The 27,363-nt window shown below is 37.2% G+C and overlaps 1 protein-coding gene across 2 annotated transcripts in view; it reads right to left on the bottom strand.

Annotated features, from left to right (window-relative positions):
• dyrk1aa (dual-specificity tyrosine-(Y)-phosphorylation regulated kinase 1A, a) overlaps nt 1-26,848 on the bottom strand; it is a 32,036-nt gene extending 5,188 nt beyond the window's left edge. Inside the window, exons 1-9 of one of the 2 annotated variants that reach the window (XM_066699497.1) lie at nt 26,173-26,846; nt 12,823-12,935; nt 11,099-11,168; nt 4,673-4,869; nt 3,531-3,623; nt 2,204-2,392; nt 1,146-1,293; nt 564-850; nt 251-397 (exon numbers count right to left, since the gene is read on the bottom strand). In XM_066699497.1, the coding sequence (XP_066555594.1) occupies nt 251-397; nt 564-850; nt 1,146-1,293; nt 2,204-2,392; nt 3,531-3,623; nt 4,673-4,869; nt 11,099-11,108 (1,071 nt within the window). In that variant the 5' untranslated portion in view covers nt 11,109-11,168; nt 12,823-12,935; nt 26,173-26,846. Of the gene's footprint in view, nt 1-250; nt 398-563; nt 851-1,145; nt 1,294-2,203; nt 2,393-3,530; nt 3,624-4,672; nt 4,870-11,098; nt 11,169-12,822; nt 12,936-26,172 lie in introns of both variants that reach the window. The other variant, XM_066699496.1, reaches the window with a different exon arrangement.
• Between the last annotated feature and the right edge of the window lie 515 nt (nt 26,849-27,363).

Genomic DNA, 27,363 nt, shown 5'->3' with positions numbered 1-27,363 from the left:
AAATTAAAGGATGTCCTCATATTCACACCAGAGTTCATTCAACATTTTCCTCAAATGCAATATACATTATATCATTTATTTATTTATGTATTGGATTTGCACAGATTTTCCCCGTTCCTAGTAGTAAGATTCCCAACTCGCGAAATACTTACATAAAAATAAATAACTGCTTGCATTTTCTACATTTTGTTAGATGAAAACTTTATTCATATTTGAACAAGACACAGTCACTAAGGCAGCCAAAACTTACTTCATTGGCTCCACTGAAGAGAGGCTCTCCGGTGTGCATTTCTACTAGAATACAGCCGAGAGACCACATGTCGATAGCGAGGTCGTAAGGCATGCCCAGCAGCACTTCGGGGGACCGGTAGAATCGACTCTGGATATACTGGTATATCTGAGGAAAGAGGATGGAAAATTAACTTTTACGTTTTAAATATTAACAAGCACTTTTCAGAAGGTATGCAAGTTACATTTAAATACTGCTTCAAAATAATAAAGTCCTTTCAACATCTGGAGACAAAGAAAAGGTCGTATTTGTCAATACTGTGTCGTTAACCTACCCTTTGTCCCAGTTGGCAAGAGCTACCAAAGTCTACTATTTTGATGGCGCTTCGCTTAGGATTACACAGAAGGATGTTCTCGGGTTTTAAGTCACAGTGGATGATGCTGAGCTCAGGTGTGGCGAGGAACAGCAGGGCCGTGCACATCTGTTGGGCAAACTTGCGGGTCAGGTTCAGAGAGACGCCGCGGAAATTGGTGTTGCGCAGCAAGTCATAGAGGTTGTACGACAGCATCTCGAACACCAGGCAGAGGTGGTTCCTGAACATGAAGTGACGCTTCAGGTGAACTGGACGGGGGATTGACAGGAGAATTGAGAGACATTGTGAGCATTTCTTCGTTATCAATGAATGCAGAACATGAGATGATTTCAAATGCATTACTATTTATTATTTATGCAAGGTAGGATTTTAAACAAACTTTCTCCTCTGCCTCCACAAAACAAGATGCAGCTTATATTCAGACAGATTCATTTAAGAAAAAAATGTAAATCGCCACAGCTATACAAAAAAAAAAAAAAAAAAAGCTGATGTTTTTATAACCAAACAATTAAAGCTGGGAGAAAGAGCCGAGTTCACTGTTACCTATGTAGTATTTCATCTCGGTGTCATGTTTGTTCATAAGCTCGAGGAGCCGCACTTCAATCTGGGCTTGATTCAGGAAAGCCTTCTTGTTCTTGATGATCTTAATTGCCACCCACTCCTGCTCAACACGGTCATACGCCTTTACAACCTGCCACAGACCAAAAGAAAAGGCACTTGAACAAGAGAAGATGCCGGCAAATATATTGTGATGCACTTTAGGAATATCACGGAGAACTGCAACAGTGAAACTGGTAGAATAGGCACAGATTACCAACCTGTGAGCACCCAGAAAGCAATTGATTTGCTTCCTCGAGGTAATTACAGCCTTTTTGAAAAGAGGAGGGGAAGGTGTGTACCCAATGTGTGTATCCAATGTGTACCCATTGATCCCAATGGAGAAGCTATAAACCAATCAAGAATTAAATGCCCCTTGGAGTAATTTTACTCTAAATTTGGTGCGGGGTTTGGTCTCTGGCTGACATGACATTGCAACTCTGAATTTTAGAAAACATCTGAAGCACAATTAATAAAGTGTTAAAATCTAATTAAAGGGTAGACTTAAGATACTGAAATTCATCAGAACTCCAAATATATCCTTTCCAGTCTTTAGTGCCGTCTTCTATGTGCTCTGACTAAGAGCATTACATATTGTATTTTTAAAACGCAAACTGTGGTCCAGTTTGCTCATCTGTATAATCGTACACCCACATGAGGTCACAGCAAGCACAAGATCTTGATCGCAGGCATCAGTTTCACTTTTTCACAAATCTTCAAACTGCTGAAGATGGAGCCAATACTGAGCTGTCTTTGTTTAAACCCCCATCAACACATTATCAATTAATCTGGAATTTCTAAAGCACCCCAGGGGCTAATCTAGGATCTGTACTATTAGTAGGCACATGTAAGCATGATCTTGGAAAGCAAACACAAATCAAACATTACAAGAAGATATTTTCTCAGACAAATCAAGCATTTTGAGCATAAATCTGAGGGTGTTGATAGGGTTTTCTTGACCAAAATACAGCAATGAAAAAGGGATCACTGTGACAGTCCCTGACCTGTCCAAACGAGCCTTTGCCTATTAAGGAATCGATTTCATAGCGGTCCATCCATTTCTCCCCGTTCTTCACTATGTAATCGTAGTTGTCGTCGTCGTAGCCATCGTTGTACACCTTCCGCTCTTTCTTGTGACTGGAGTCGTCGCCCTGGCCTTGTTGGTGTCGTCTCTTCTTTTTTGCATAGTATACCTGAGCAGAGTGAAAAGAACCGCTGTTACTACAGTGTGCCTCAGCAAACACACTTCTCAAACTGAATAGGCACTGTGTAGTTTTGTTGCTCAAAGATATAGTTCTATCCATTTTTCTCTATAGCCGTCTCTACCTGGCTTTCACAAGCTATGCCCTTGAATGTCATTCAAATTATATAATTATGAATTATAAAATGTGCTTTATTCTACTACCACAAACTACTATTAGACTGCAGTAATTTACATTAAACAATGTTAAAAATAGGATTATTTCAACCACCCTCCCATTCACCCCACTTTGTATGTTGTGTATTAACCTTTCTGCTGAAATCAAAATGTATAAAAATGACGACAAGAAGCAGTCTTTCAGTAAACCGTAGAAAGACTCACGTGCAATTGTATTGACTGACTGAAATATTTCAATGACAGACGACCAGCTAAAGGACTCAGCTAACCAGAAAGGTTTCTCTGCAGTAAAAATCCAGCGCAAGCTTTATCTGAGCTGTGAGACTATAGATCGAGAAATCCCACTGTGTCAATCCGAGCAATTACAGGTCTCGGCTAAGTGACCTATTCAAAAGGAATCCTGTGAATAAAAACAATGCATTCACTAAATGGCCACTGAGGCGCGCTAGTTCACATACCAGCCGCATACCAGCCGAGTATAAAAACAGTGACAAGCTCGCACCATCCAGTTCTTTGAGAGGCAATGCATTCTCTCCGAGATTAAAACTTCATGTCACAAAATTGTAAATCATCCCAGAAACAACATGCACTGCAGTTATATCATGGAAGACATAAGTGTGATCATCAGTGATGACAAACCTCAGATGTAATGGACAGTTAATGAGGCCGATAAGATGCAATCCGAAAGCAAGATCCAATAAGGATCAAAAGTTAGGTTGAAAAACAATATACATATAGAACTACACAATGATAAACCGCAGACGTTTAAGGCTGAAATTTCTAACTGCACGTTCTGGAAACAATGCTTTTAGCTTTTACGTCCGATTGATTTTTCCATGTTCTGAAATATCTGCATGCATTAACACGGAAACTTTGAACGGATATACAGACATTAATGTTCACTCAAGATTACACACGGATATTTAACACAGTGAGCAGACGGTGCTTCTTACCTCATTGATGTGTTTGTATGTTTTGATCAGGTCAACAGAGAGCTTCCTCAATGGAGCAGTGGCTGGTTCACGAAAGGTCTGGGGCATCCGCCTCTGTAACAAGACCACATCAGCAATCACCTTCAACAGACAAGAGACCCTCACATTTCAGCCCACCTCCCACTCCAACCCCTTCACCTATCACCTGCAATCACTACATCATTTCCAACATTATTGATTTAGATTCGTTTTATGTTAAGGTTCACCATACAATTTGTTTAATGAAAACTTGTTTTGAAAAATATAGTCTACAAAATAACATTGTATTATGTAAAATAATTGGATTTACTACAAATTTCTTATTCAGTGCATATGTTCCTGTCTTTCTGCTGTGATCACAAACAGCATATAATATTCAAATATACTTTCACAACAACAGAGAACACTAAACAAGGCAACACAGGATTTTTATTGTCTGCAATATTTTGCTTAAATAAAAAGTGTTCCCAATTTCACCCAAACACCATAGCAGTCCGGTTTGATTTGAAAAACCCTAAATATTACATTACTAGTCCTCCAATATAGGATGACCCATTAGCCATTAAAGAGTAGATGCATAGGCTTGTCCAACAGAAAAACAAATCTCTCTGTAACGATTATGTCACTGTCTAGTGTAATAAAATCAAGGCAACATCATCACATCTATTCTGAGTCACTGCCTTGGTTGTGCTTACTGTGATTTCTGTAAGGAGGCAAGATGCCTGCTTCACAGAGAGTAACTCATGCACAATGTCAAGGCAACTTTCAAGAAGCACTCTTTCCAGGAATCACAAGAGAAAAGGGAAAAATATCAAAAGGGCATGAACTTGAATAGATACTACTGCAGCATTTTTCAGTGTTGACATCATGAATACACAAACGAACCCAGCAAAGACCAAATAAAAGCACATAAGCCCTTATAGCCTATATATACATTAACGTATTGAGTTTTCTTTTCACTTTAATTGTTTTCCTGCAAATTAGCTGTATAAATCTTGGCAATATGTACTCCAGCTATCCAGCGGTGCTTGGGAACAGTTTACATTCGATGGTGCTGTACCATGTCCGTATTACTGAGGATCACATCAGTGCAGTTGTGCATGTTCAAGGGCCTTGCCGCTTACCTGGTTGGCAGTAGACTGCTGGACCTGGTCACTGTACGGCAACGCCGTGGCAGATGAGTCCGTACCCTGCTGGTGACGGTCACTGTACGGCTGGTGCGAATGAGGCATCTGCGCAGCCATCTGCAGGCCAGCAGCATGGAAAGAAAACGAGGGCGCAAGCCGAACAGATGAAGGTTTGCATGCTGAAGTCTCTCCTCCTGCAAAACAATCACAGAGAAACACGTTTGAGTTCTCGCTAGTCTTGCAAACGAGACACTGCACACTCACTCACATAGTATTTTATACACAACACCTGGGACAAAAAGTGTGCTCGTCTTGCTAAAGCCCAAGAACATACCAGGAACACTACTTCTTAAAGCAAATAAATAAAACACACTGAGGACATGACATGCCTATACAAGCAAACGTTAATTAAACAAAAGCTGTATTCCACAGTAATTTATGGATAGTAATTTAATGCAAAAACCACAAAGATGATCAAGTTATTTCTTAGGTTTTCTTTCTATGGTTACACAATGAATTAAAGGAAAACTTTTGTGTAAAAATCAATCCCCCTCTAAGGTCATATTGTTCCCAAAACCTACAGGTGGCCTTTGACAATGAGAAGTTAAGACTTCCAGAGCTATTCTTCAATTCAGACTGTTTGGTGTGAGTGAGTGATACACAAAAAAAAGATAACTTAAACAGGGAGCTAAAGACTGAAAAGTTCCTTATCAACTGTATATATATTTATCCACCTACAAGTACATCAGTAAACACTACTAATTCAACTATGATGCATTTTGTTAAAGTGTTCAGAAAGAATTAATTAAACTTAGAATAGACAGATTATGCATGTTTATCTCCCTGGTAACCTAGCTTCCTCGCCAATATAAAAAAAAAAAAAGATCTTTAACCAATCATAGAGAGACAATCCTTTCTAACTACCTCAGATCATCTCACGTGTAAAGAGAAGGGAAAAAATAAAAAAACATTCAGCATCACTGAAGGCCAGGTTTCTATGTTTGTGTAACACATCGCTATGGTAACTGACTCCCCTTCAGAAATACAGTAGAATCATGGTCATGCTTATAAAAATAAATAAATATACGGACGCTGCTTAGGAAATGGATATTTAAATCCAGTCAAAACTATACTGTAAAAGAGAATCAAGTTTATAATGTTAATATAGTGCAGATAGGAATTGTTATGACTTGTATGTTTGTACAATAGAAGAGGGGGGGAATTTTTGTCTTACTAACAGCCACTAGAATTCCAGTATCTGTCGAGAGAATTCATAAAAACCCAAAACTTGGCTGCATGTAATAGAATAGGATAAAAGTGCATGTAGTCAAAACACAATGCATCTGTTAAAAAAACATAAATAATTCTGGGAATTTACAAATTTCAATCCGGTTCACACTGTGTTCCAGTTTTTGCATCAGCAGTGCCTGAAGTCTGAGTGGAGCAGCTTGTGGCATTAAAATAACAGGACACAGCTGAGAGAAAAAGAGAGAGAGTTTCAAAGACACTGCTGATCTAAAAACTGATCTTTTATTCTGCCCTTGATAGAACTTGCAATTAAAAACCCAAAAAGGGACATAGGAGAGAAAAAAAAAAATCTGGATCTTGACTCCACTGCAAGACCTTCACGCAACACAACAGAATGGTTAGGAACATATTTGATTCACCAGATATAACCCCTGTTAATAATTGATCTGGAAAACTGTTACAAACACCCTAGAGCAGTACCAGCTACATCCATCAGACAAGAACAGAACAGCACACAGATGCTCGAAACAGCTCCCACACTGCTCACCCGACCTGGATTAACAGGTCGGTCACTGGACACGACCTACAGCAAAGGACTCTGCTTTCAGGGTTCTGCACTAGCTTACATCCCACAACACTTAATTTACATGTAATTGGTAGTTCAATAAGTTTACTAGTTCTAAGCATTGTCAATATTTTCCATTTCAACTATAGATAGTATAAAACTAACTTTATTATGAGTCCATGACAACATAGGAAAAAATTCCCCAAAAATATAATTTCACAAACAAAAGTACAAATATAGCTCCCCTTCAAATATAGCATTTGCACGACAGATGTGTGTCCTATCGATGCATTTAATCTCTTCCATTAAGAGAAATACCTCTCATGTCTCAGTCTAATTTCTAAAATTAATCTAGATTAAATTTTACAAAACAATTCACTGTTATTTGCAAAAGAAAGTATATATTAATACTTACTTATTTTACGATGTAAAATACTGCCTTTACAGAAAACAGCGGTGTTCAGAATCAACTAAAGAACTTTGCCCAGTTCTAGCCGGTAAGGCAGCGTGCTGTTGCTGCTTGAACACTTGGCAGCAAAGTCAAACCGTGACATCAGAGATCACAAATAGCCACAACTGATGATGTCACTAATCACATGCTCCCAAAAGGACAAGCACAGCTACAGACCCAGAGATCAGCTTTCAGCCCAAAGCAGTACACTAGCCCATCTGACCCACAGGCCCAAAGGACACTGCACATCACAGTTGGGTAACAGTTGGGATTAGAATAATGAGACGTTACTTCAAACTGGCCAACTGAAACACTACCTGAGAAAATGCCAGTAATTCCTGCTTTTTGGTAATGTGCAAGATAGAGTATACATGCTTTTTTGTATTAAGGAAGAACTGTGTAATTATTTTATATAATAGTTCTATAGCTGATTTCCCCTTCACACACACACAAACATACATACATACATACATATCGATATCAAGTCTAAAGGATTGAGTAAAAACTGTAATGAAGACTGCCCGGCAACCCTCCATTGGGAAGTGAGAAAGACATAGCAGCTGCCAATGGACCCCTGCTGTTTGGACCTGCTTGTGACTCAGCTGCCTGAGCATCATAACAGTGGTGCCAAGCTCAGCCCCCTCCCCTCCCCTCCACTCCCCTTGCCTGCCTGTAACACCCCCCTCTCGCGGAGCAAAGCGCTCACTCTGCATCGTCAGGACGGGGGAAACTGCTGCATCACTCCACAGAGTTATTCTCCAAAGCAACTTCCGTGCTGCACAGTATATGCATGACCTACTGCTGTGAGGGGGCCGGCCTGCCACCGCTTCTTGCAGACAATAACAAATATCAAGTAACCGGTGTTCTGACATTCCCCCACGGCAATATTAAGCATTTCTTATTTTTTCTTTCCTTGGTAAATTCACCATTTTAGATTACCGTCTAATCCCTGCCTATGGGATTACTGTTCAGTTAGGTGGCAACTGGTGAACATTCATATATGCATTCTTGAAAACCATGTAAAAACAATTATATGCAGTTCACTGATATCATACCTTATCAATATGTAATTAATTCCATTACATCTGGCAGCTTTAGTGAAATTAGAAGTAGTAATTTACAGAGTTGCACAGTAATAAAATCTATGAAAAATCCTTCCTGGTCAACAATTAGATTGTTTCTACAAACAATTAATCTGTATCACCTACAATCTGCAAACACTTCCAATAAGTAACAAAATGTAAAGAATGTATTGAAATTAAGACATTACATTTAAAACTCCCAGTTCATTAAAACTTTTGTGTACACTTAAAAAAAAAAAAAAAAGTTGCTCTTATAAAACCAAATATATCAACAACTGACTGTATGAATGGAGACTATACATTTCTTCACATTTTTAGGGGGCTACATTCTGCAATTTATCAAAACAAAACTGGCAAGGAGGGGGCTGGGGCATGCAATCAACTACAACAAACTTCCAGCAAAACCGGACTTGCCAAGGAAACTTTTGCAATGACTAAAATGCTGTGATCTCTCGGCACTCTTGCTGTTGCAGCCACTGAAGAGTTAAAAGCAGCATTTAGCTCAGCAATCGACTCTCCGGCTCTATTTGGAAATCTCAGGCTGTCTGCAGTGAGTGGGAATTCTGCAGATCATTAAGCACTCATTTATCAACGTCTCTCACCAGGCAACACAATGCAGCAGAATCACTCCGAGTAACCACCCTTCTGAACCCCAGCAACAGCACCTAATTAGCATAGCCTACCACCAGGAAGATCCTGCATGATTGGGTGAGTCCGTCAAACCACAGACCAATCAGAGGCTGGTATGCAAATACCCTACTTTTGTTGCCAAGGCAGAGCTGCCATCTATTGTCCAATAGGAAAACAAGTAATAAACAAGAAATGAAATTGCACTTTGTCACATTTCCAAGCTGCTTTTAACACGTTAGTCCCTGGAAGCAAATTAGCCATATATGTCAGAGCATGCATTCGGCCTGACACAGGACAGAGCCCTAATCCCCTCTCCCCCCAAAAAATAATGATGCAAAAAATAAAACTACTGCTATGAAAAACAGTGACCTATATTTTAGTACATTTATAGTTTAGGAACAGTTTTCGTCCTATATTTCAAACTCGGCTCACAAAATTGAAAGAGAAGTTAAAATATGAAATGGTTTAATTGCCCTGTTCAATATAAAAATTACTCTAATAATAATAATGACATATGTGCAGGTTCTGAAAAACAATAATACACATGCGATTAACATTTACATCAATTATACTTTTACCAGTATGAATATATTATTGCACATACGTAGATAGGAGCAATACACAGACCACAAATGTCTAGGTATTCAAATGCAGAACCAGTAACACTGTAAAAACTTTACATTCATAAAAGGTATGTGGGATATTTCAGTTTTATGATGAAGCAGACATCAAATCCTCCCGGGTGATTCCATTACAATGAAACTTATATAAATATACTTTTTTTTGTTGTTCCAATTTTTCATTCTGATAGTCTGGTTTGCTTTTTAATTATCTGTATGCGAATTTAACATTTTCTGAAACCATATAAATCCATGACAACATGCCAATTAAAATGTAAATGTAGAGGATTTTGTATTTATCTTTAGGTATGACAACCTGGTAGCTATTCATTTTCAGAGAATCAGGTTTAAAACCTCTCACAGGTAAATGTTCTGAACAAACATTTTAACTCATTCATATATTTGAAAATGTTTTTAAGAGATAATTTGGGCTGGGACAGCTTTTAGGGCCTGTACTGGGTTTTGAAGGGTTTTCTTGGTTACTCACTAAATACAATCTCAGCAAAAGACATTAATGCACAATTTAATCCCTGCTTGGTTGATTCTCCTAAGCAGCGTGAGTATGCTGCTGGGAAATCTGACAGGGCTGAGACAGCACATTTACGATTGCTTTTACAGTAAACTGGCATTCCTTTTTCTTCTATTGACTGAGAAGTGTAATGTAGAAGGGAAATAAATAAATAAATATAAGACATTGGGGTAAATTCCTAATCTCCTAACCCTGCAAAGACATCTGAAATTCCGGCACTACGAATGAAGGTTTACGTTCAAGTAAATTCATAATTTAATTGGGCAGTAATTAAACTATATGCCTTTTTTAATGTTTAACAGCTTAAATGTCAACCAGTCAAACTCTTATTCTCTTCCTAAATTCAGGTAATGTGACAAAGTGTTGCATCCATTATCTAAATACCCAACATCTTTAGCAATACTTCCTAGTGTACACACTATTTTTACACAGCTTCTTTAGGAAGGATACCTGTGCATTCCACAGTGCTACAGTAACATCTATTAAGGGTAAAGAATACGCTGTGCATGACTTTAGACCCCAGTGACATGAATCATTAAAAAGGTGACGAGGGCATGGGAAACTGCACAGTTTAATGTTTCACAGCTTCAGAAAGGGGCTCCTGTGGTTTAAAATTAAAAAGGACAATGTTGAATACTCAATAATGCCTATTTAATAGCCATTTTGTAATACCAACCATTATCAAACTAACAATTATTGGTCTGGGCATTTAGAACAGAATTTAGTACTATCAAGCAAGAATGTGTCAACAGGATTCATGACATAAAAAGAAGTAGGGTTCAAAAACTCAGTATTTTCCATTTGATATGTAATCTTTATCTCAAGACATCAGATACATTTAGAAATACACAAGTTAGAAATACACAGAACAGAGCTCTGCCTACATTAGGAAAACAAGTTGGGTGGAAAAAATCCTGACATGTTTTCCAGATTTTAAAATTTAGAATACAGAAGATACTGCAAGTTTGAAATGGCCTCTCAACAAGAACAAAGTTGGTTAAATATTCATTGTTAAATACTATCAACAAACTTTATTTACCTTGCAGGATACAAAGAGATCCTCTTTTCGTGAAATAACACTTAGAGGTTACTTTGTTCGTAATTAATCATTTTAAAGGCCTCAGAATAAAGTTTTACACATCAATAAAGAATCCATATCAGATTATTTCCACCCAGATTATTCTATCCAGATCAGGGAGACTTCTCTCATTAGACTGATGAAATCACACAAAAGACTAATTCACACTAGTGTCACCTGGTCTGGAGTCCAAGATGTTAAATAGAGTATAGCAGCTAACCTGTATGCATCGTCTTCTGTTAAATCTCATATCATCCTGGGAGGAGAGTCCAGCAGCAAACCACAACCCACTACAATGAATAAAAAGACACCATAACCAAAAACAAGAATGTATCATTTATATTTAAAGAAAAAAAACAATTTTAATAAATACATACATTCGCAAATCCATTCACACCCCCTTCCCATCTCCCTTTAAAAAGAAAAAGTCAATAATAGGGAGAAAAGAAAACAATACAGAGAAATTGGTCTAAAGGTTCTAAATTGGTCTATAAGGTAAAATTAGGTCAAGGTTCACGGTTACAGTTCCAGACATACGATTGTTTTTAAGTGTTGTGCTTTACAAACTGTGCCTGTTGTTGTTGCATTGGCAGAAAAGAGGCAGATCCAAACTGTACATAAACAAATCTGAACATAGCTGCAACATACAAGCTACAGGCAAACTGTCTTAAAACATTCATCAGTTTAGCTACACCGAGTGTACATACTTAAATCTTGACAAAGTTTCTACATCCCACATCTGCCCAGAAACTCCCATCACTCCTCCTCAAAACACCAACAACACACTCGAAGAAACTTTCAGAGCTCTATGAAGTTAGGTTTCAGGCTGACTCTGTGGTTTAGAGACTTCACAAAGTGGCATTTTAAAAACAGACAAGCAACTTCACCACTTCCTTCTCAAATTAAACTCACCTTATCAATTTCAAACTGAACAGTAATATCTCTCACTTGGCCTCAACATAACCTGTATAATTCCACTGCTAAAAATGCAAATTGTTGAATATGAGAATGCACTGTCAGCTGAGCTGTGAAGATGGGACGCGAAATTAACTGGTAAGTTTGACAAAACAATAGATTAGTGTGTAACTAACAAATGTGTGTCATGTATAAGATAAGGAGAAAGTAGATATTGTTTATACATTTGTATGTACAAGTTTTGTAATTGAGAGGCAGCCCTTGTCTTTCTTGAATGAAAAATGGGGGGGGGGGAATAATTTCATCAACATGTTTATGAAAGTTTTATATGTATCATGGGCTTTTATTTTTAGCTCCTCTCCAGGAAGGTACTGCATCCTTGTTTCTCTGTGACCTTTTTTGTTTTTTAGTCAACCAACTAAATTGACAGAGGCCAAAGAAAACCCAATTCTCATAAATTTGGTAATAGAAATCCGTGGATTGGCAGGTAAAATATTGCACACCACACTCCAATCAATCAGCTTCAGATTAACACTTTTCTGAAGCAGGCTGAATCAGAGTTCAACAAACAAACTGAACAAACTCTGAAAATATACCATCTCTGTATTCACACACTGCAGAGGCTTGGTTGGAATGTTGCACAGCCACAAAAATGTCCCGTTTTCATCCCTAAGATCTTGCAAGAGTAAAGACGAAATCAGGGTGACTGACTGTATGAATGGATTCTTGCTCTGCCCTTAGTAACAATGTTCAGCCTTTGAACTTCAGAAACATATGGAAAGAAAACTGTCTTGATATTTTTGTTTCCACAGAACATTGTATGTGCTTTCTAAACGATTCACAAACATCAACCAATTACTTTTTCACTCATTGGGAATACATCAATGAAACAAGCACAGCCAATCCTTCCAAAACAGAACTAGTAAACTACAAACCAAAACTTATTTCAGAAACACCTTAATACAGACATGAAAGGAAGAAAACAATGAATATTGTCATGGTGTAAAATAAATTAAAATCTTAACATACCTAGGCCAACTTGCAGGTGGTTGTTGGCTGTTAATACCCCTTCCTTTGCAACAGAAACTCTTGCAGCTGGATGCTCTAGTTTGTCTATAGCCAACACAATCATTGGTGTGGATCTGCAAAATAAACATACAAAGATGTTAAATAAAAAGTACAGATTTGACACACATAACCATTTGATTTGTCAAACAGAAAATGAAATGTTCACAAAAACTGAAATTAAAAAGGATAACACTTTGCTTTTGCACAGCTGTCAGAATGGACTCTTACGGTCGATGTCAGAGTTCATAGAAACTTAGTAGAGGTTTCAACTTGTGTCATGTTGAGTGATGGTGAATATGTGATTACGTTAAACATTTCTTGATTGTTCAAAAAATAGGAATTGCTTTTAACAGATGCATCATTTGAAGAGTAAAATTACACAATTCCTCAGCAGTATAGCCTATATATTTAAATTCATTTACTGCATTTTAATTTGCTCCCCTACATTTCAATTAAAGAAATAGAAACTGTGGAAAAATATAACATTATAAAAATTAAATTTAAATCTAAACTATGTTATAAAAACATATCATTATACAACAAAGTATTTGGACACAAAGTTAAGACAGGTACTGAGCTCAGGCTCAAACAATCAGTTATTCCGAATACTTAAAAGTCCATCTCCTCCTCACTTAATCTGAGACTTGCTCTTAAATCTTCAGTGACTGCTCTGTAAATAAAAAGGCACATCATATGATTGACACCAAGGAAATAATTGTGCAGGATGACTGACTTTCATGTGATGTGGAAAGTGAACTTTACGATTCTGTAACTAATATTTTAAAATTCCTCACAATGCTCAGAAGAATTACTTTGTGAGCACCAAAATAGCGATATAACAGTTACAGATAATTATAATTTGCATTTCCTAAGCTAAATTACTGAAAAGTCATTAGGCGTTTTCCACAGAGCAGCCTCAAATGGTATCCTGCAAGGAATCTGCTTAACAATGTAACCAATTTCCTCTTGTAATCCTGTTATGTAATAATTGGTAATTGTATGTAATCAGTAAGTAGGCTGTAATAGTGTACAAGTGTTTATGAAATATGGAAGAATAGGTGGTAATTATACTTGAATTACATGAATGAAATGACTTATACCTTTTAAAGAACTCCACAATGCTATTTCCCTAGAGCATATTCATCTAATAATAGAAAAATAGGCATATGGTGCTTGAATGATATCTAACCATTTTAAAATCCACTTTCAACAAGAATTAGATGCATTGGTAGCAATAAATATATGAAATGCGAACACCTACTTACTTCTTACAGGATAAGCAATAAATCCCATTTAAAAAATACTAAGATTTAAAAAAATGTACATGTTATATATTTCCAATTATTTGGTTACTGCAGAAATCAACAAGTGTTGCCTATATGACATATTCTGAAACCCAGATCTTGCGTTTTACCTGCAGACATGACCTGTAGAGAGCAGAAAAACCAAACCAAAGAATCTATGGTAACCTTTCAATGGTGCATTTGTCATACTAAAGTTCCAGGCTAGGTCATTCAGAAAACATATCATCCTAAACTATTCTGTTTATGTCTTGATATCATAATATATTCCAAGGAAGTTTTAAAAAAAGTTTAAAAAACAACAAAACAAACAAACAAAAAACATTTGTAGTAAACTAAATCAACCCTTATATTAATGTAATGCACATAGCAAAGTAGGCACATTGTGCATATGACACAGGATTATCTGAGTTTCTAAATCTCTGTGGGTCTGTAAATAACCTTCACAAAATCAACCCCTTGTGAATGTGGCCAATCAGCATACATCCAGTTTGTATTATACTACCAGTTACAACAACACAAGTTTGTTCCAGTCTGTGTCGAAACCCACTGATGAACTTTTAAGCATCTCCATGTCAAAAGAAGTCTTGCTCTATAGTATGCGAAACATATCTTTGGAGACGGCTTTAAAATCTGTTAGACAGATGCTATTAAACACAGATTGGAAATCATCTGTAAGATTCAACACCTGTTCAGGTTACACATAACCTGTAGGCACTGTCAGGGTGAAATATCATGCAGGACACCCACGATTATTCCACATGTCCATATTACAGTGATTGCACATTCCTATCTTTGATCCAAAATGATACATTTCTCCATTCATAATTAATAACAATGCAATACATTATTCCCTGTTCAATACAAGTGCCTGTAATTTTATCCCCAGCCAAGTCAACACACAGCTCTTAATTTGTCTTAACTTTTCACAATTTTACAGGACACTTTCACAAATTATAATGAAAGATCTACAATAAACGCTTCCAGATCAGTCTGTCAAAATTGGATCTGTGTTAAATTATTTCACAAAAATACTTCAATAAATAGACAATTCTGGTAAATTGTGTGATTTATTGCAGACAATACGGCTCATAGAATATATTAATCCTACTAGATATAACCATACTGTTAACAAGTTTATACACCTAGTATAAACAAATACATTAATGATTAAAACAAACTTCTACTTGCCTTCACAAAGGTTTTTTTTGCCCTGCCTCACTTAATCCCATGCTAAACAAATGTATTCTCTGCAAAAGTCAACCAGATCTGTCTTAAAAGAGCAACACACAATAAATGCCTGGTCTGTCAGGGTAATTATTTTCTGGTAATAAGATATCTATTATATATTTTCAATATCATGTACATGGTGCTGTATTGATACCTTATTTTGACTTGCCTATGACAATCAGCTCCCTGAAACACATGTCAATGCTGAACTTGGAAAAGTTTTCCCTGACCCTGCTTAGCTAATTATAGGAGTGAATCACCTGCTGAAGTGAACAATAATAAACTATCGGGAGTGAAACACGATGGATAATTAAGTGGTTTTGATTCCTAAAAAAAAAAAAGAACAAAGCACTTCTATCACAGTTACAGCTCAAACTACAGCAAGGCATGTAACATTTACTATATCCAAGCATGTATATTTCATTTGTTTTGATTATCAAATTTCAAATGACAAGCCTTTGTTATATGATCACTTACAGATGCATGGTTTGGACTGTTTAAGAACCCCAAACAAGTATCTTATTCATGTAACAAGTTTCAACTAAATTTGTAAATCTCAACATTTCTCGCCAAGCAGAGCAATTGCACATGTACTACAGTTCAGCATGTTTTTATTTGATTTTATTAAATCCTCAGGTTAGTGTTCTTGTTAGTAAGTTAGATCTGTAATTTGTCATGAAATAAACAATTCTGCATCCCATTTAGCAAGAGAAGATACTATAAATCTTGATGAATTCCGCACAATTAAACAAGTTAGTGTTGTACTACACTTTCAATGTTGCCAACCGTTTAGGATCAAACCTTTTTGCTTGACATTAAAAGGGGGGTTTCCAGGTTCTTTTCATACAGCTAGCTGCTGACAGAATTGACAGGAGATTCCCTTGTTAACTGTCTCAAACTGTCTCTGACTCTTTGAAATCTGACCAATTCATGTGCTGCATTTTCACAACACAGAAACATGCAGACTGAAATTTCTAAAGATTTTGAAATCTCTTAAAAAGGCTTCACACAAGCAAGACTGAAATCATGAGGACTAAACTGACTGAAAGCCCTTTAGACCATAATGAGATCAACTGCCACGCTTTGTACAAAATAACTTTTTAAAAGCAGTAGCCTAGTTTTTCAGGCTTCTCAAAAACAGCTATTTGCTATCAATGCTAAACAAACAAAAGGTAATGTGTCTGTTCTGTGAAATCTTAACAAACAATCTCTGCCTTGTAGAGGTCCTTACAATACCTTGGGTCAAAGTTTATTATTTCAACCTTATATATAAAATAGAACGTGCATATTCAACAGAACAAAACAAAAGGTAGAATTTGCAGTATAGAAAGTTCAAGTTCAAATCTTCAATATGGATGTTTTTTTTTTAAATATTACCAGTCCCTCTAAAAAACAACACCTTTGAATCATATTCCCTGTAAAGGTGTATTTTTTTCCCTACTTTGAATTCAATCCACTGAAACATTTAATAAAATTCAGTCCTCTCCCTCACCAAACAAAACCTAACAAGCTGTCTCTATTTCAAGACCAACAGTTACCAAGAGAAAGCTTGGAGATCACAGCTGGTAGGTTGCTGGGGGATGGGCTTAATCACTCCACTGCCTAGCAGGTTGAGTCAGTGTGGGAGAGGGAGTCTGTAAACAGAGCAGGCTGACTGGAGTCGTGATGCTCAGTACAGCACGGCAGAGCACCACGCAGCACTAACCACATCACTTTCTCTCAGCACAGAAACACACACTGGAGCGGATTTGCACATATCCACAGAGACCCAGCACTGCTTTCTATTAAATAGTACTCTCTCTGCACAGGTATTATGATGAAGTGGACTAAAGGTTGTTAAGTTTGAGGTGCCAATTGATTTCTTGCATGTGTGCACTGAGATCAGCTGCGTTTATTTGATGTTCCACAACTCTTTAGTGACACAAAATCATTCAGTTTCTGGTCATGTCTTAAATTATTAGGGCTATGATGACTTTGGTTAACTTTGCAAGATGAAACGAACTCAAGTTAAATACAAACAGGGTCACAGGAGCAAAACTGTACAGCACTGTATATATAGGAACTATTAGTGCTAATATGAAGTTAGTCTCAGTCAATGAAAACAATATATAAATTATGTGAAGCCTCCTCTAGCTAACCTTTCTAGCTAAAAGGATGATCACGGCTATCACTATGAGCTATGCTTGTTTGTTTCTCAGATGTGTTTTGTAAATAAAATAAAACATTAAGAAGGTTAAAGTTGACTGAAATGTAACATCAAAAACAGAAAAAAGAAAAAAAAAGATGCTTCTACTCTATGGACACTTTTACTAATATACTTGTAATGTGTGTGGTAAACAAGCCTTGATATGCACCCGATCCTTCTTATATGCATCAGAAAGTATGGAAGTAGCCTATTACACATGATTTATCTTTGCACTCATAACAGACAGTAAACGATTGAACAGTCATCCTTCTCCCGGTCATAGTAGTCTTATTTATTTTACTTACACAGTGAAGAGCATCCTCATAAACAACACTTGAAATATTTAGTCAGATCAGTGTTTTTGTTAATCTCTCCAGTTTTGTTAATATCCAGGTTTAGACAAGAGTTGGAGGGAAGTGTCAGTTCTGACAAAGTGAGCAAACTTAGTCCCACATCCTACAAGTAAACTGTGTCAAGAGTCTAAAATAGTTGAACATATATTTAGAATGTTGTACATGGCTCAATACAATACAATACAATACGCAATGCAACTATGTAAATCAATATAAATCCCTATCCTTAACAAGTACAACCACTATAAATCCAGGTCAAATATACACAACTTGAGACTCAAAACCAGGTGAAGCATGAGTAAATGAGTAAACCATGATGTGGAAAGAGACAATAGTCCTCCTAAACGTAACATTTAGGAAAAAAATTGAAACTGTTCTCCAATAGAAAATAACTTAAACATGACAAAATGTAACATGACCTCATTGTTTTTACTGTAAAATATGCCCTAAATAACTCAAAAACCTTGTTTTATTCTTTATTCTCAGTGCAAATTCAAATTATTCCTGGGACGTCCATGTTGACAAGTGTTGATCTTGGGAGACTAAAACTAAGATTACCCCAAACAAGTAATTGGAAGCATTAATAAAAGAACTGTGGTAACATTTATGATGAACAGGGTCTGAGTACATTATGATAAACAGCTTCAATGTAAACTTCAACCTGGGAGGAGGCCAAATACTAGTAACATTTCTGTATTCCGTCTCATTTATAACTAAGAACTCTATACAAAACAAATCCACTCAAGCAGGGCAGAGGACTAGGACATTTCCACCCTCTTATACAGCTCTATTAAGGGGTCATAGAGTCAGGATTAGGTCAAGTGTGGAAGAAGCATAGATCTGGATTAAATGGGTAATACCACAAGTCTCAAATTATACATATATACACTTATATATATACACACACACATATATATATATAATAAATAAATAGGAAAATGCCAGCAAAGCAGTAAATTCAAACTTCTTTTCATATTCTTGTACACAATTACTATATCTAAAATAAGAAATCAAAATATAGCAAAGGAACACGATTCATAAATATTCATAAAACTTTTGAAAAAGAGAATAAATAAGTACACAATTAAGCAACATTTAAAAAATGGAAGCGGGTAAACTACTTTTGTTAACTTCAGCACTTCAGTTGTGTGTGACCTTTCAGCACTTCTTTCAAACTTTTTCCTCATTTTAGCACAATAAATGTTTTATTAATATAGCCCTATGTGTATTGTCAGTATCTTTTAAAATTCAGTATGCTCGTAGATCAGAGTTCAAATGTTTAAACAGAAATGTGTTGGTCATTTAGAATTGAGCTAAATCATGATCACAGTCACAGATACACACATTTTAAAAAAGGAAGGTGTATTTACTTCCTACATTTGTCCTGCGACATCACTGGACACGGTGATGTAACTAGTTAGCTTTACCTCCCAATTTCTGCTCTTGCTTTGGCTCACGTGACCAGGATCTTGTAATAATTAAAGGGCTGTTTGGGCATATTTTGACTAAGGGAGACCAAAAGTAGGTTACACTCTGTAAAAGATTACTTACACAACAGCAGTATGGGAGTCATATTCAATTTAAAAAAATCTTGTTTAGCCAAATTATGGATAGCGGTGTCTACAGACAGTTATCGCACAAACAGATATACACATGCTCTACATCAGTTAAAGGGAATACAATCAAGAATGCTTATGTGGAGACCATTAGATTTAGATTATTACCAATCACACATGACTAACATTATTATAGGTCAAGCCTGGATCATGCCATCAGATCTTCTTATAAGTTAGTAAATGGAGAAGCGACAACGAACAAAACCAGATAAATGTCAGTACATTTTGAATGGACAGAAGTTAAGATCATGACTTTGTATGATACTACGGTGCATTAAATGTTGTGGGGCATCACTTTGTCAGACAAGTTTTAGTTGGCAGTCAGTGATGGAACATGCAGCAAGGGAGTCTCACATTTTCACAACAACTTTACTGTCATAAAAGTTGTACAGGACAAGGAAGAACAGGGTAGCTTTCCACAACACAAGCTCATCCAACAGTGTAAAACAAGGTGGAACTCTGTGTACATCATGTCTGCATGGCTGGCAGAGCAGCGGCAGGCAATAAGCACTGATTTTAACAGACCACATTGTTGCCAAACTAGCAGATACCGCGTGCTGAAGGTCTCACACTTGTAGTGGAGTCTTTATGGCTAGCCACACACGTGACTAGCAGGGAAGCAATATTTACAGCTTCACTGGTGTACCCTATCGTTATGAGCTTCATTGATGTCCATTTCCATGACACCACAAGCACAACAAAGTAATTTACTGTGAGCCTGTCACTTAAAAAGCATCTCCAGAATAATGAAGTTGAAACTGCTAGCCATGCAGCATTCATCAGCACTACTCTAGATCCGAGACACAAAGGACTTGTACTTCTAAACTTCAGGCAGTTTACACAGCAGAGGAAAACTCCACCAGGTACAGGATAAGCAACTTGGATCCACCAACAAGTGGTCCATGAGGTAGCCTCAGTCTGCAAGCATTAAAGAAAGCTGGAGGACTTCACAGACAGTGATTCAAGACAACTGTCCGCACACAGTCTTTTTTCATTCAGGGCTTTCTTACCAAGAGGAGGACGTCCATCAACTTGAGTAAAACAGAATCCATACTTTTGCTCTAAGTTCCATCTTAAATCTTTAGTCAAATGATGCATTGTATCAGCTTTGGATGTGTATTGTGTATTATACAAAAAATTTCATTAGAAAAATTCACAATGATTTTGATAAAATGTGAAATTAATGACTACTGTATCTTGTACCCCCACACACATATCCAGAGCCTGAACTTCCCCGCACCATTGTATTCATCATAATGAAGTCATTAAAAGGAAACTAACAGTACACAGTCACAAAACCTCCAACATGTTACCAGTATAGGTTCTCTCAATATATAGCAGACTCATTGCAGCTCATTCTATCCTTCAATGGTTTTATGTCATACCACTTGCCATCCTTCCACTACGTCCGTTGGATTTTGGGAACTTTTCTCCCCATTAAAATACATAGCACTTATAATATCAATTTATAGAATTAGAAACAATATCCATGCTCAAAATTTACAAAAGTGGTTAGTTTTACTATAAAAAGTACTTACCAGGCTTTTAAAATGTAGCTCTACCAATCAAACTTTACTAAACTTACGCCTCCTAGCAGAAGTGAACCACCAAGGTCATAGAAACATTTTCAAGCACTGTAACTTCATAAATACAATTCACCGGTTTAAAAAGCTAAAAAGGATACTCTGGCTACACTGTAATTAACACCTAAATGCTACAATTAATCTCTTTTGCATAATTCAAGCATTAATAATATCTTTAACCAAATAACTTTTTAAACCTCTGACAAACTTATTTTTATTTCTATTACTAAACAGACAAAATACAATTGGTGTGTGCTTTTTTGGACTGGAGATTCCATTACAAATATTTAGGGTTTGTTTTCCACAGTGAGACTAGACCTTTACAATATATAATATTTTAATACAAATGTCATATTCCGAGGATTAGTATAAACTTCAGCAATATGTAAAGTGCCAACAATTCAAGAGCCCTGGAAATGCTTCAAGTTTTCTTTATGATTAGTGAGCCTTGACTCAATTTATTTTAGAACAATGACTCCTAGTTTAAAATTGGTTACATTGTGCATTTTATTTTTTGTTCCCCCTACTTTATTATTATTGTTCAAGCATTAGATCTAAAATTAAACTAGTAGAAACTATAGATGGATCAAAGAAAAAAATAATCTGGTGATCATCTTGTGCTAATTCTGGTAAGAGTGTTTAGGATGCTATTCTATATACACTGAAACCTGCCACCGGAATAGAGAGCACAGTGTGCTTTGACAAAAGCAGGATGTCAATGCAACAAAGAAGAATACACTTTAACAGGCTGAAAACTGTTCACTGGAAACACACAGGGTGTGTGGCCTCTTGTATGGAGAGGGGCATGGGGATTAGATATGAGTGAGTACCGTATTAATTTATCTCCAATGTCTCAATTCTCCACATAAGCATGCTGAAGATCAACATGTTCATTCAATGGGTACACAGGCAAAAATGTCTCTATTAAAAATATGGGCAGTGTGACTGAGGCATGAGCAGGAAGTACACCAAGAGAGAACTATTTCCAACTGCTGAGGACTGACAATTGCCCCTGTTCTGAAAGTCACATGCAGAATGCCAGTGTCCATGGCACAGAGGCCTCCCAGCATGCAGGGACGATAGAAATGGTTCTATATGTAGACAATTACAACATCTAACTCAGAAGTGTTTTTTGGTTCCTAGTTACAAGTCTGGTTCCTAGTCTGGTATTCATGAGACTACCAGGCACTGACATCATGACCCTTCTCATTTCTCCTCAACAGCACCTACCACAGCACTTGTAATTCTCCTATTCCACTAATTGTAACGATCAACCATTTCTGAAATACAAACATAAAGACAATATGAAAACAATGAAGAAAATAAATAACATATGGTCCTGCTTGAAAGATACACATTACGATTAAATGTTAATTATAAAACATCAGCACTTTGACTGTCTTGGTTTAATCTTTTTTTAGAAAATTATTAATAATTGAACCCCCTATTGCAAAAATTAATGTTTAGAACAATACAGATCTTCCAAAGAAAATCTATGCTTTTACATGTGGCTTTCATCTCCAGAGATCCTATCCTATTCCTAATATGACCCTCCATTCCCCTCCCCCATACTATCAATCTATATATAGATAGATAGATATAGACCTATGTAGAGATATCAAGATCTAAAACACTGATGCATAAACATAGGGAGATTCTTCAAACCTGCCAATTGAAAATGTCAAGCAAAACAAAAACTGAGAACTATATAGATTATAAAATTGATAAATGTGATGTGTAAGTGTGCAGTATAAAGTAGACCACTTAGCCTATGTATGATTGCACTACGAGACAAACTCCCAGTAAGTAGAGTTTAAAAAGTAAGAATCTTAAAATAAGCACATTCAAAAAGAATGTTATTGTCAGGTTTTACCCACAGTACACAGTACACAGTAATCTATGACATCAATATCAGTGGCCTGCTGGACTGTTTGCATCAGACCCTTCATGATCTACAAGTTCAAGCCACCATATACAGATGTGATTGTGTTTTGGGTGTTGTTTTCTCAGTTATATTATCATTATGTCAAAGAAGTTAATTTAAAAGCAAGTTAATTGGCTTGTTCAATAATAATAATAATAATAATAATAATAATAAAATGCTTGGCATTAACCTCCCCTCCCCCTTTAGAGCAGTAAATTTTGGGAAAACTGAAAAGAGAATTCATCCTTGAAATCCTGGAACGTCAGATCATCAATTTTGCACTATTGTATCAGTGTTATTGTTTTGAACAGGGACGTAAGTAAGATATAACAGACAAAATATAACTTCTTCCTGGAGATACAAGTTCTTTCATCACAGATCAAAGATTAAATCTTTCTTCAATCTCCAGCTTATAAAGAATTTGAAAAAGAAATGGCATTTCCCTCCCTTGGTGTTAGAAAACAGCTGCCTATCAAACTGCACTGCACATACAGGAATAGCAAATGACAAAAATCAAGAGAGGATTCTTCCAGCTTTGTCACTTACAGCTGTTGCATCCTTGATCTAAAATAAGCTTCTAAATCATGCTTTTTAACAGTCTATCAGGTGTTTACATAAAGCCAGATATGTATTCAAATAAGGGTTCAGATAGAAGTGCAGTTTTTTTCATTCATCTGCTACAGTTTGACAGTGATTTAGCTATAATTGGAGAGGTAATTATAAGCTGTTCACAATTTACAGCCATCAACAGAACAGCCTAAGAGAAACTTGCCTACGATTTTGTAGTAAACACAGCAATTCACTTACCAAGACATACCAATTTAAACTAAGAAAAAAGTAAAGAGAGAAAATACAAATACACGCTGACTGGTAATTTGTCCCAACCTACAAAGGTAAACTAAAAATTATACTGATTTCTCAATATTCTTCAGGGCCCTTAACAGTAAAATGGTTCAGAAAACTTATTTGTAGATAACTCCCAAGAAAAAGAAACTCACTGATGGATCTATCCATAACTGCTTAGATGAACACTAGTGCCACACTTCAGTAGTTCTCATTCAGGTTAACAAACACACCTGTCTTGAGAGGTAATTAAAACCAAGTTCCTCCACAGTGGCCATTCTGTAGAGCAGGCCAATAACTTACTGAGGTGCACTATTTATATTAGTTTAACTTATATTAAAACCAGTTGTAATCAAGACAGCAAGTGTGTAGGCACAACTCTCATCTTCAAATATATTACATACAAGAATATTACAATGATTAGTACAGTAATGGCATTTTTTTCCAGTTGTTCCTATATCAAGAAAGTAGGTCTGTGTAAAAATGGGTCATGACTTTTTTGACATTGGATGTAAATACCATCATCTTACACATGACAAAAGGACCCTCAGATCACAAATTCTCCCTCTAATCATTAACTTGTATGAAACATGACCTTTCATTAGAAAGATTAAAGTGTATTTCCTATTTGTTAGCCTTAAAACCAGCATCATCCTAACACATCAGGTGTCTCTGTAATATGTCCTCCGTGTTTCCCTTTTTTTTTTTTTTAAACAACCGAGGTGCTCAAATATACTCCTTGAAAGCAGTTTTCTAAACAGTGTTTAATCTCAACATAAAAGCCATATCTAATGTTAAACTCCAAGGTAGAAGCAAACAGACATTTAAATGTCCTGTTCAGGTTCTGTGTAGCATACAAGAGCTTATCAATTCATACATCTATCATTCAAAATCATCATGAAACAGTCCATGAACCCCAGAGATGGATGGAGAAACTCAAAGACAAACTTCAAATTATAGCCTATTTAACAGAGCAAATCAAGAGCAACTGTTCTTCACAGAAAAGGACAAGATATTAGAAGAAAAGCAAATCATCTGGCTGAGTGTTAATGGTATAGTTAAGTATATAACGGGAACGAAGTCAAAGATACCGATTTACAACAACTGATAATGTAATTTTAGAGGGCCAAGTCTGTGAATTTGGCTTAGCCTGATGTAGAAAGATGTGAATTACAAAAAGCAGGCGTCGTTGGAAATGCTATGCCAACACTAAGACTGTAGAGAAGCCATAACTAGGTTAAACACCCCAGATTACTGGCTACTTCAACTCATGAGCATTTAAACCCCCCACCGTTATACACCTTCTGTATGTACCTTGGCTAATTCCAAATACACACACATATTTCAAAAGAAGTGAGGCATTGCTTGAAGACGACACCAGCCAATAATCGTGAGATCTTTTTATCCTTGAAATAAAGAGTCACGAACAGGCCCTGGTCTGCCCAGCCGCCACTGGAGCTACACAGCAATCTCATACTCGGAAACGGCTCGGCTGCAGTGTCTGAGTTGGGTAACGGTTCTGCTTTCAAATTAAACATCAATGGTTTACAGTAACAATTACATTACACTGCTGCAAATATGGAAATGCCCAACCTGAAACCTCACGTTGTTTTTTTATTTGTATTATTAAATATCGCAATATTGATTAGAGGGTAATGTATCCGATGTAGTAGCTGACTACAGCACATAATGTTGCCTGTGCATAAGGTCCACCGCTCTTCCAATACACCTCCGAAAGGAAGTGATTTACTTATTCTGTGTGTTTGTGTCTGTCATTTATTTACGAAATAAAACCTTTGGGGTTTTTTTGTACACTCCAGAGGGATGGCAACTGTAGTTCCCCCGTTTTATTACAGCATCCCTGATAACGCACCAAATCATTCAAGTACCAGTATTTATAAACACATGCATGTGTCAAATTCAATTCCATCCAGCCACTTCTAGGTTTAAACGTGTAACTCACTGCAGGCATCAAACATTCCTGAGTGGAGTGAAAGTATCCAATACATCAGGGTACAGGAACTGTCATTTTCAAGTATACGTTTATTTAAAGGCAAGCGTGGCCTGTGTAAAGTACCGCCACGATTGTGCGTTCACATATACCGGAATATGATCGAGTTATGTACGATTAACAGGGAATATAATTCAACATCCCGGCGTTGTCAGATCAAACGCTTTGCCCTCTCCAGGAGAAGCGACATCTCTATCAACAAACCGGGGTTCTAGCGCGTCCATCCATTCGATACATTCTCCCGACATTCTGCAGCGGGACTCACCTTTCTCGGCGCGTTTCCCCTCCTCTCCGTCTGAAAAGCGCCGTGCGTGTAAGGTCCGGGAATCCGTGGGGCGAAGTAAAAGATCCAGCTTCTCCTGTCCTCCGACGAGCCACCCCAGATTTCCAACCCAACAAGCCTCACTCCTCCGGACTCGGTGTCAATTCAGTTTCCAAATCAACAGCGCCTCTCCAACAACTAAACACAAACTTACTCGATCGCAGGCTGGGAAATTGTCCATTCAAACCGAAGCCCGAGAAAACGCGGGCGGTCGGCGACTCTTGTCCGTCCAAATTTGCGATTTTTCCAAATTTAGGAATTAAAAGAAAACCCTGCTGTCCTGTTAGCTATAAAGCTTGTTTTCTTGGGCAAGGTTTTTTTTTTTTTTTTTTTTTTTTTTTTTTTTTGTAAATTTCACAAAATGGCGCGCGTTCCAAACCTGCGCAGCGAGCCGGCCCGGCGGACCACAGACACGCACAGCCGCGGAGCCCCGGCCGCCTCACGACCCTCGGCTTTTCTTAAATCGTATGCCTCCGAATTCTCTTCATCCGATGCCGGCGATGCTTTAGTTCCAAATTCGAGGCCATGAGGATTTTAAATACATTTATTATTCCGGCGGGAAGGGAAATAATTTGAAAAAAAAAAAGCGACTAACAAAATGGCGGCGGAATGAGCGTGTTACCATGGCAACTGTCAATCAAACGGCGAAGTCCCCGGATGAGGCTCTGACGTAGAAAAAGACAGTGCGGGTTGTCGTGGCAACTGTCAATCAGGGTTACGTTCCATCTCAGAGGTGGGATGAAAGGTTATGAAACTGCCTCGGCGTGTTTGCCATTTTGACTATATATGCCCCGTTTTGAAAGCAGGAGCTGTCATTTAGTTTGAGCCGGAATGGCGTAAACGGCGTACTTGTTACTTTCCTACAACAGTGCATGAACATTATAATGTGAGAGAAATGTATTACACCCCACAGAAGTGTCTTTTTCTAAGAAATACAGTCTTGCGATGTAGACAACACGATGCGGCTGCAACTTCAAACTTAACTTCTGGTTCGTGGCATCCCGTTTGTGTAGCAATGCCATTTTCCGTGGACGGCCGGGAAGTTGTCAGCTTTATTCTGAAGTATGCCAAACACAATGTGCTGCTGTTGCATTTTGCGGAATGAATGAAGGGTCATTTTAAGTTATTAGGCGC

Source organism: Amia ocellicauda, chromosome 3, assembly GCF_036373705.1.
Source record: "Amia ocellicauda isolate fAmiCal2 chromosome 3, fAmiCal2.hap1, whole genome shotgun sequence".
NCBI classification, from domain to species: domain Eukaryota; kingdom Metazoa; phylum Chordata; class Actinopteri; order Amiiformes; family Amiidae; genus Amia; species Amia ocellicauda.
Note: the sequence above shows the minus strand (reverse complement) of the source record. Positions and strands in the feature narration are given on the sequence as shown.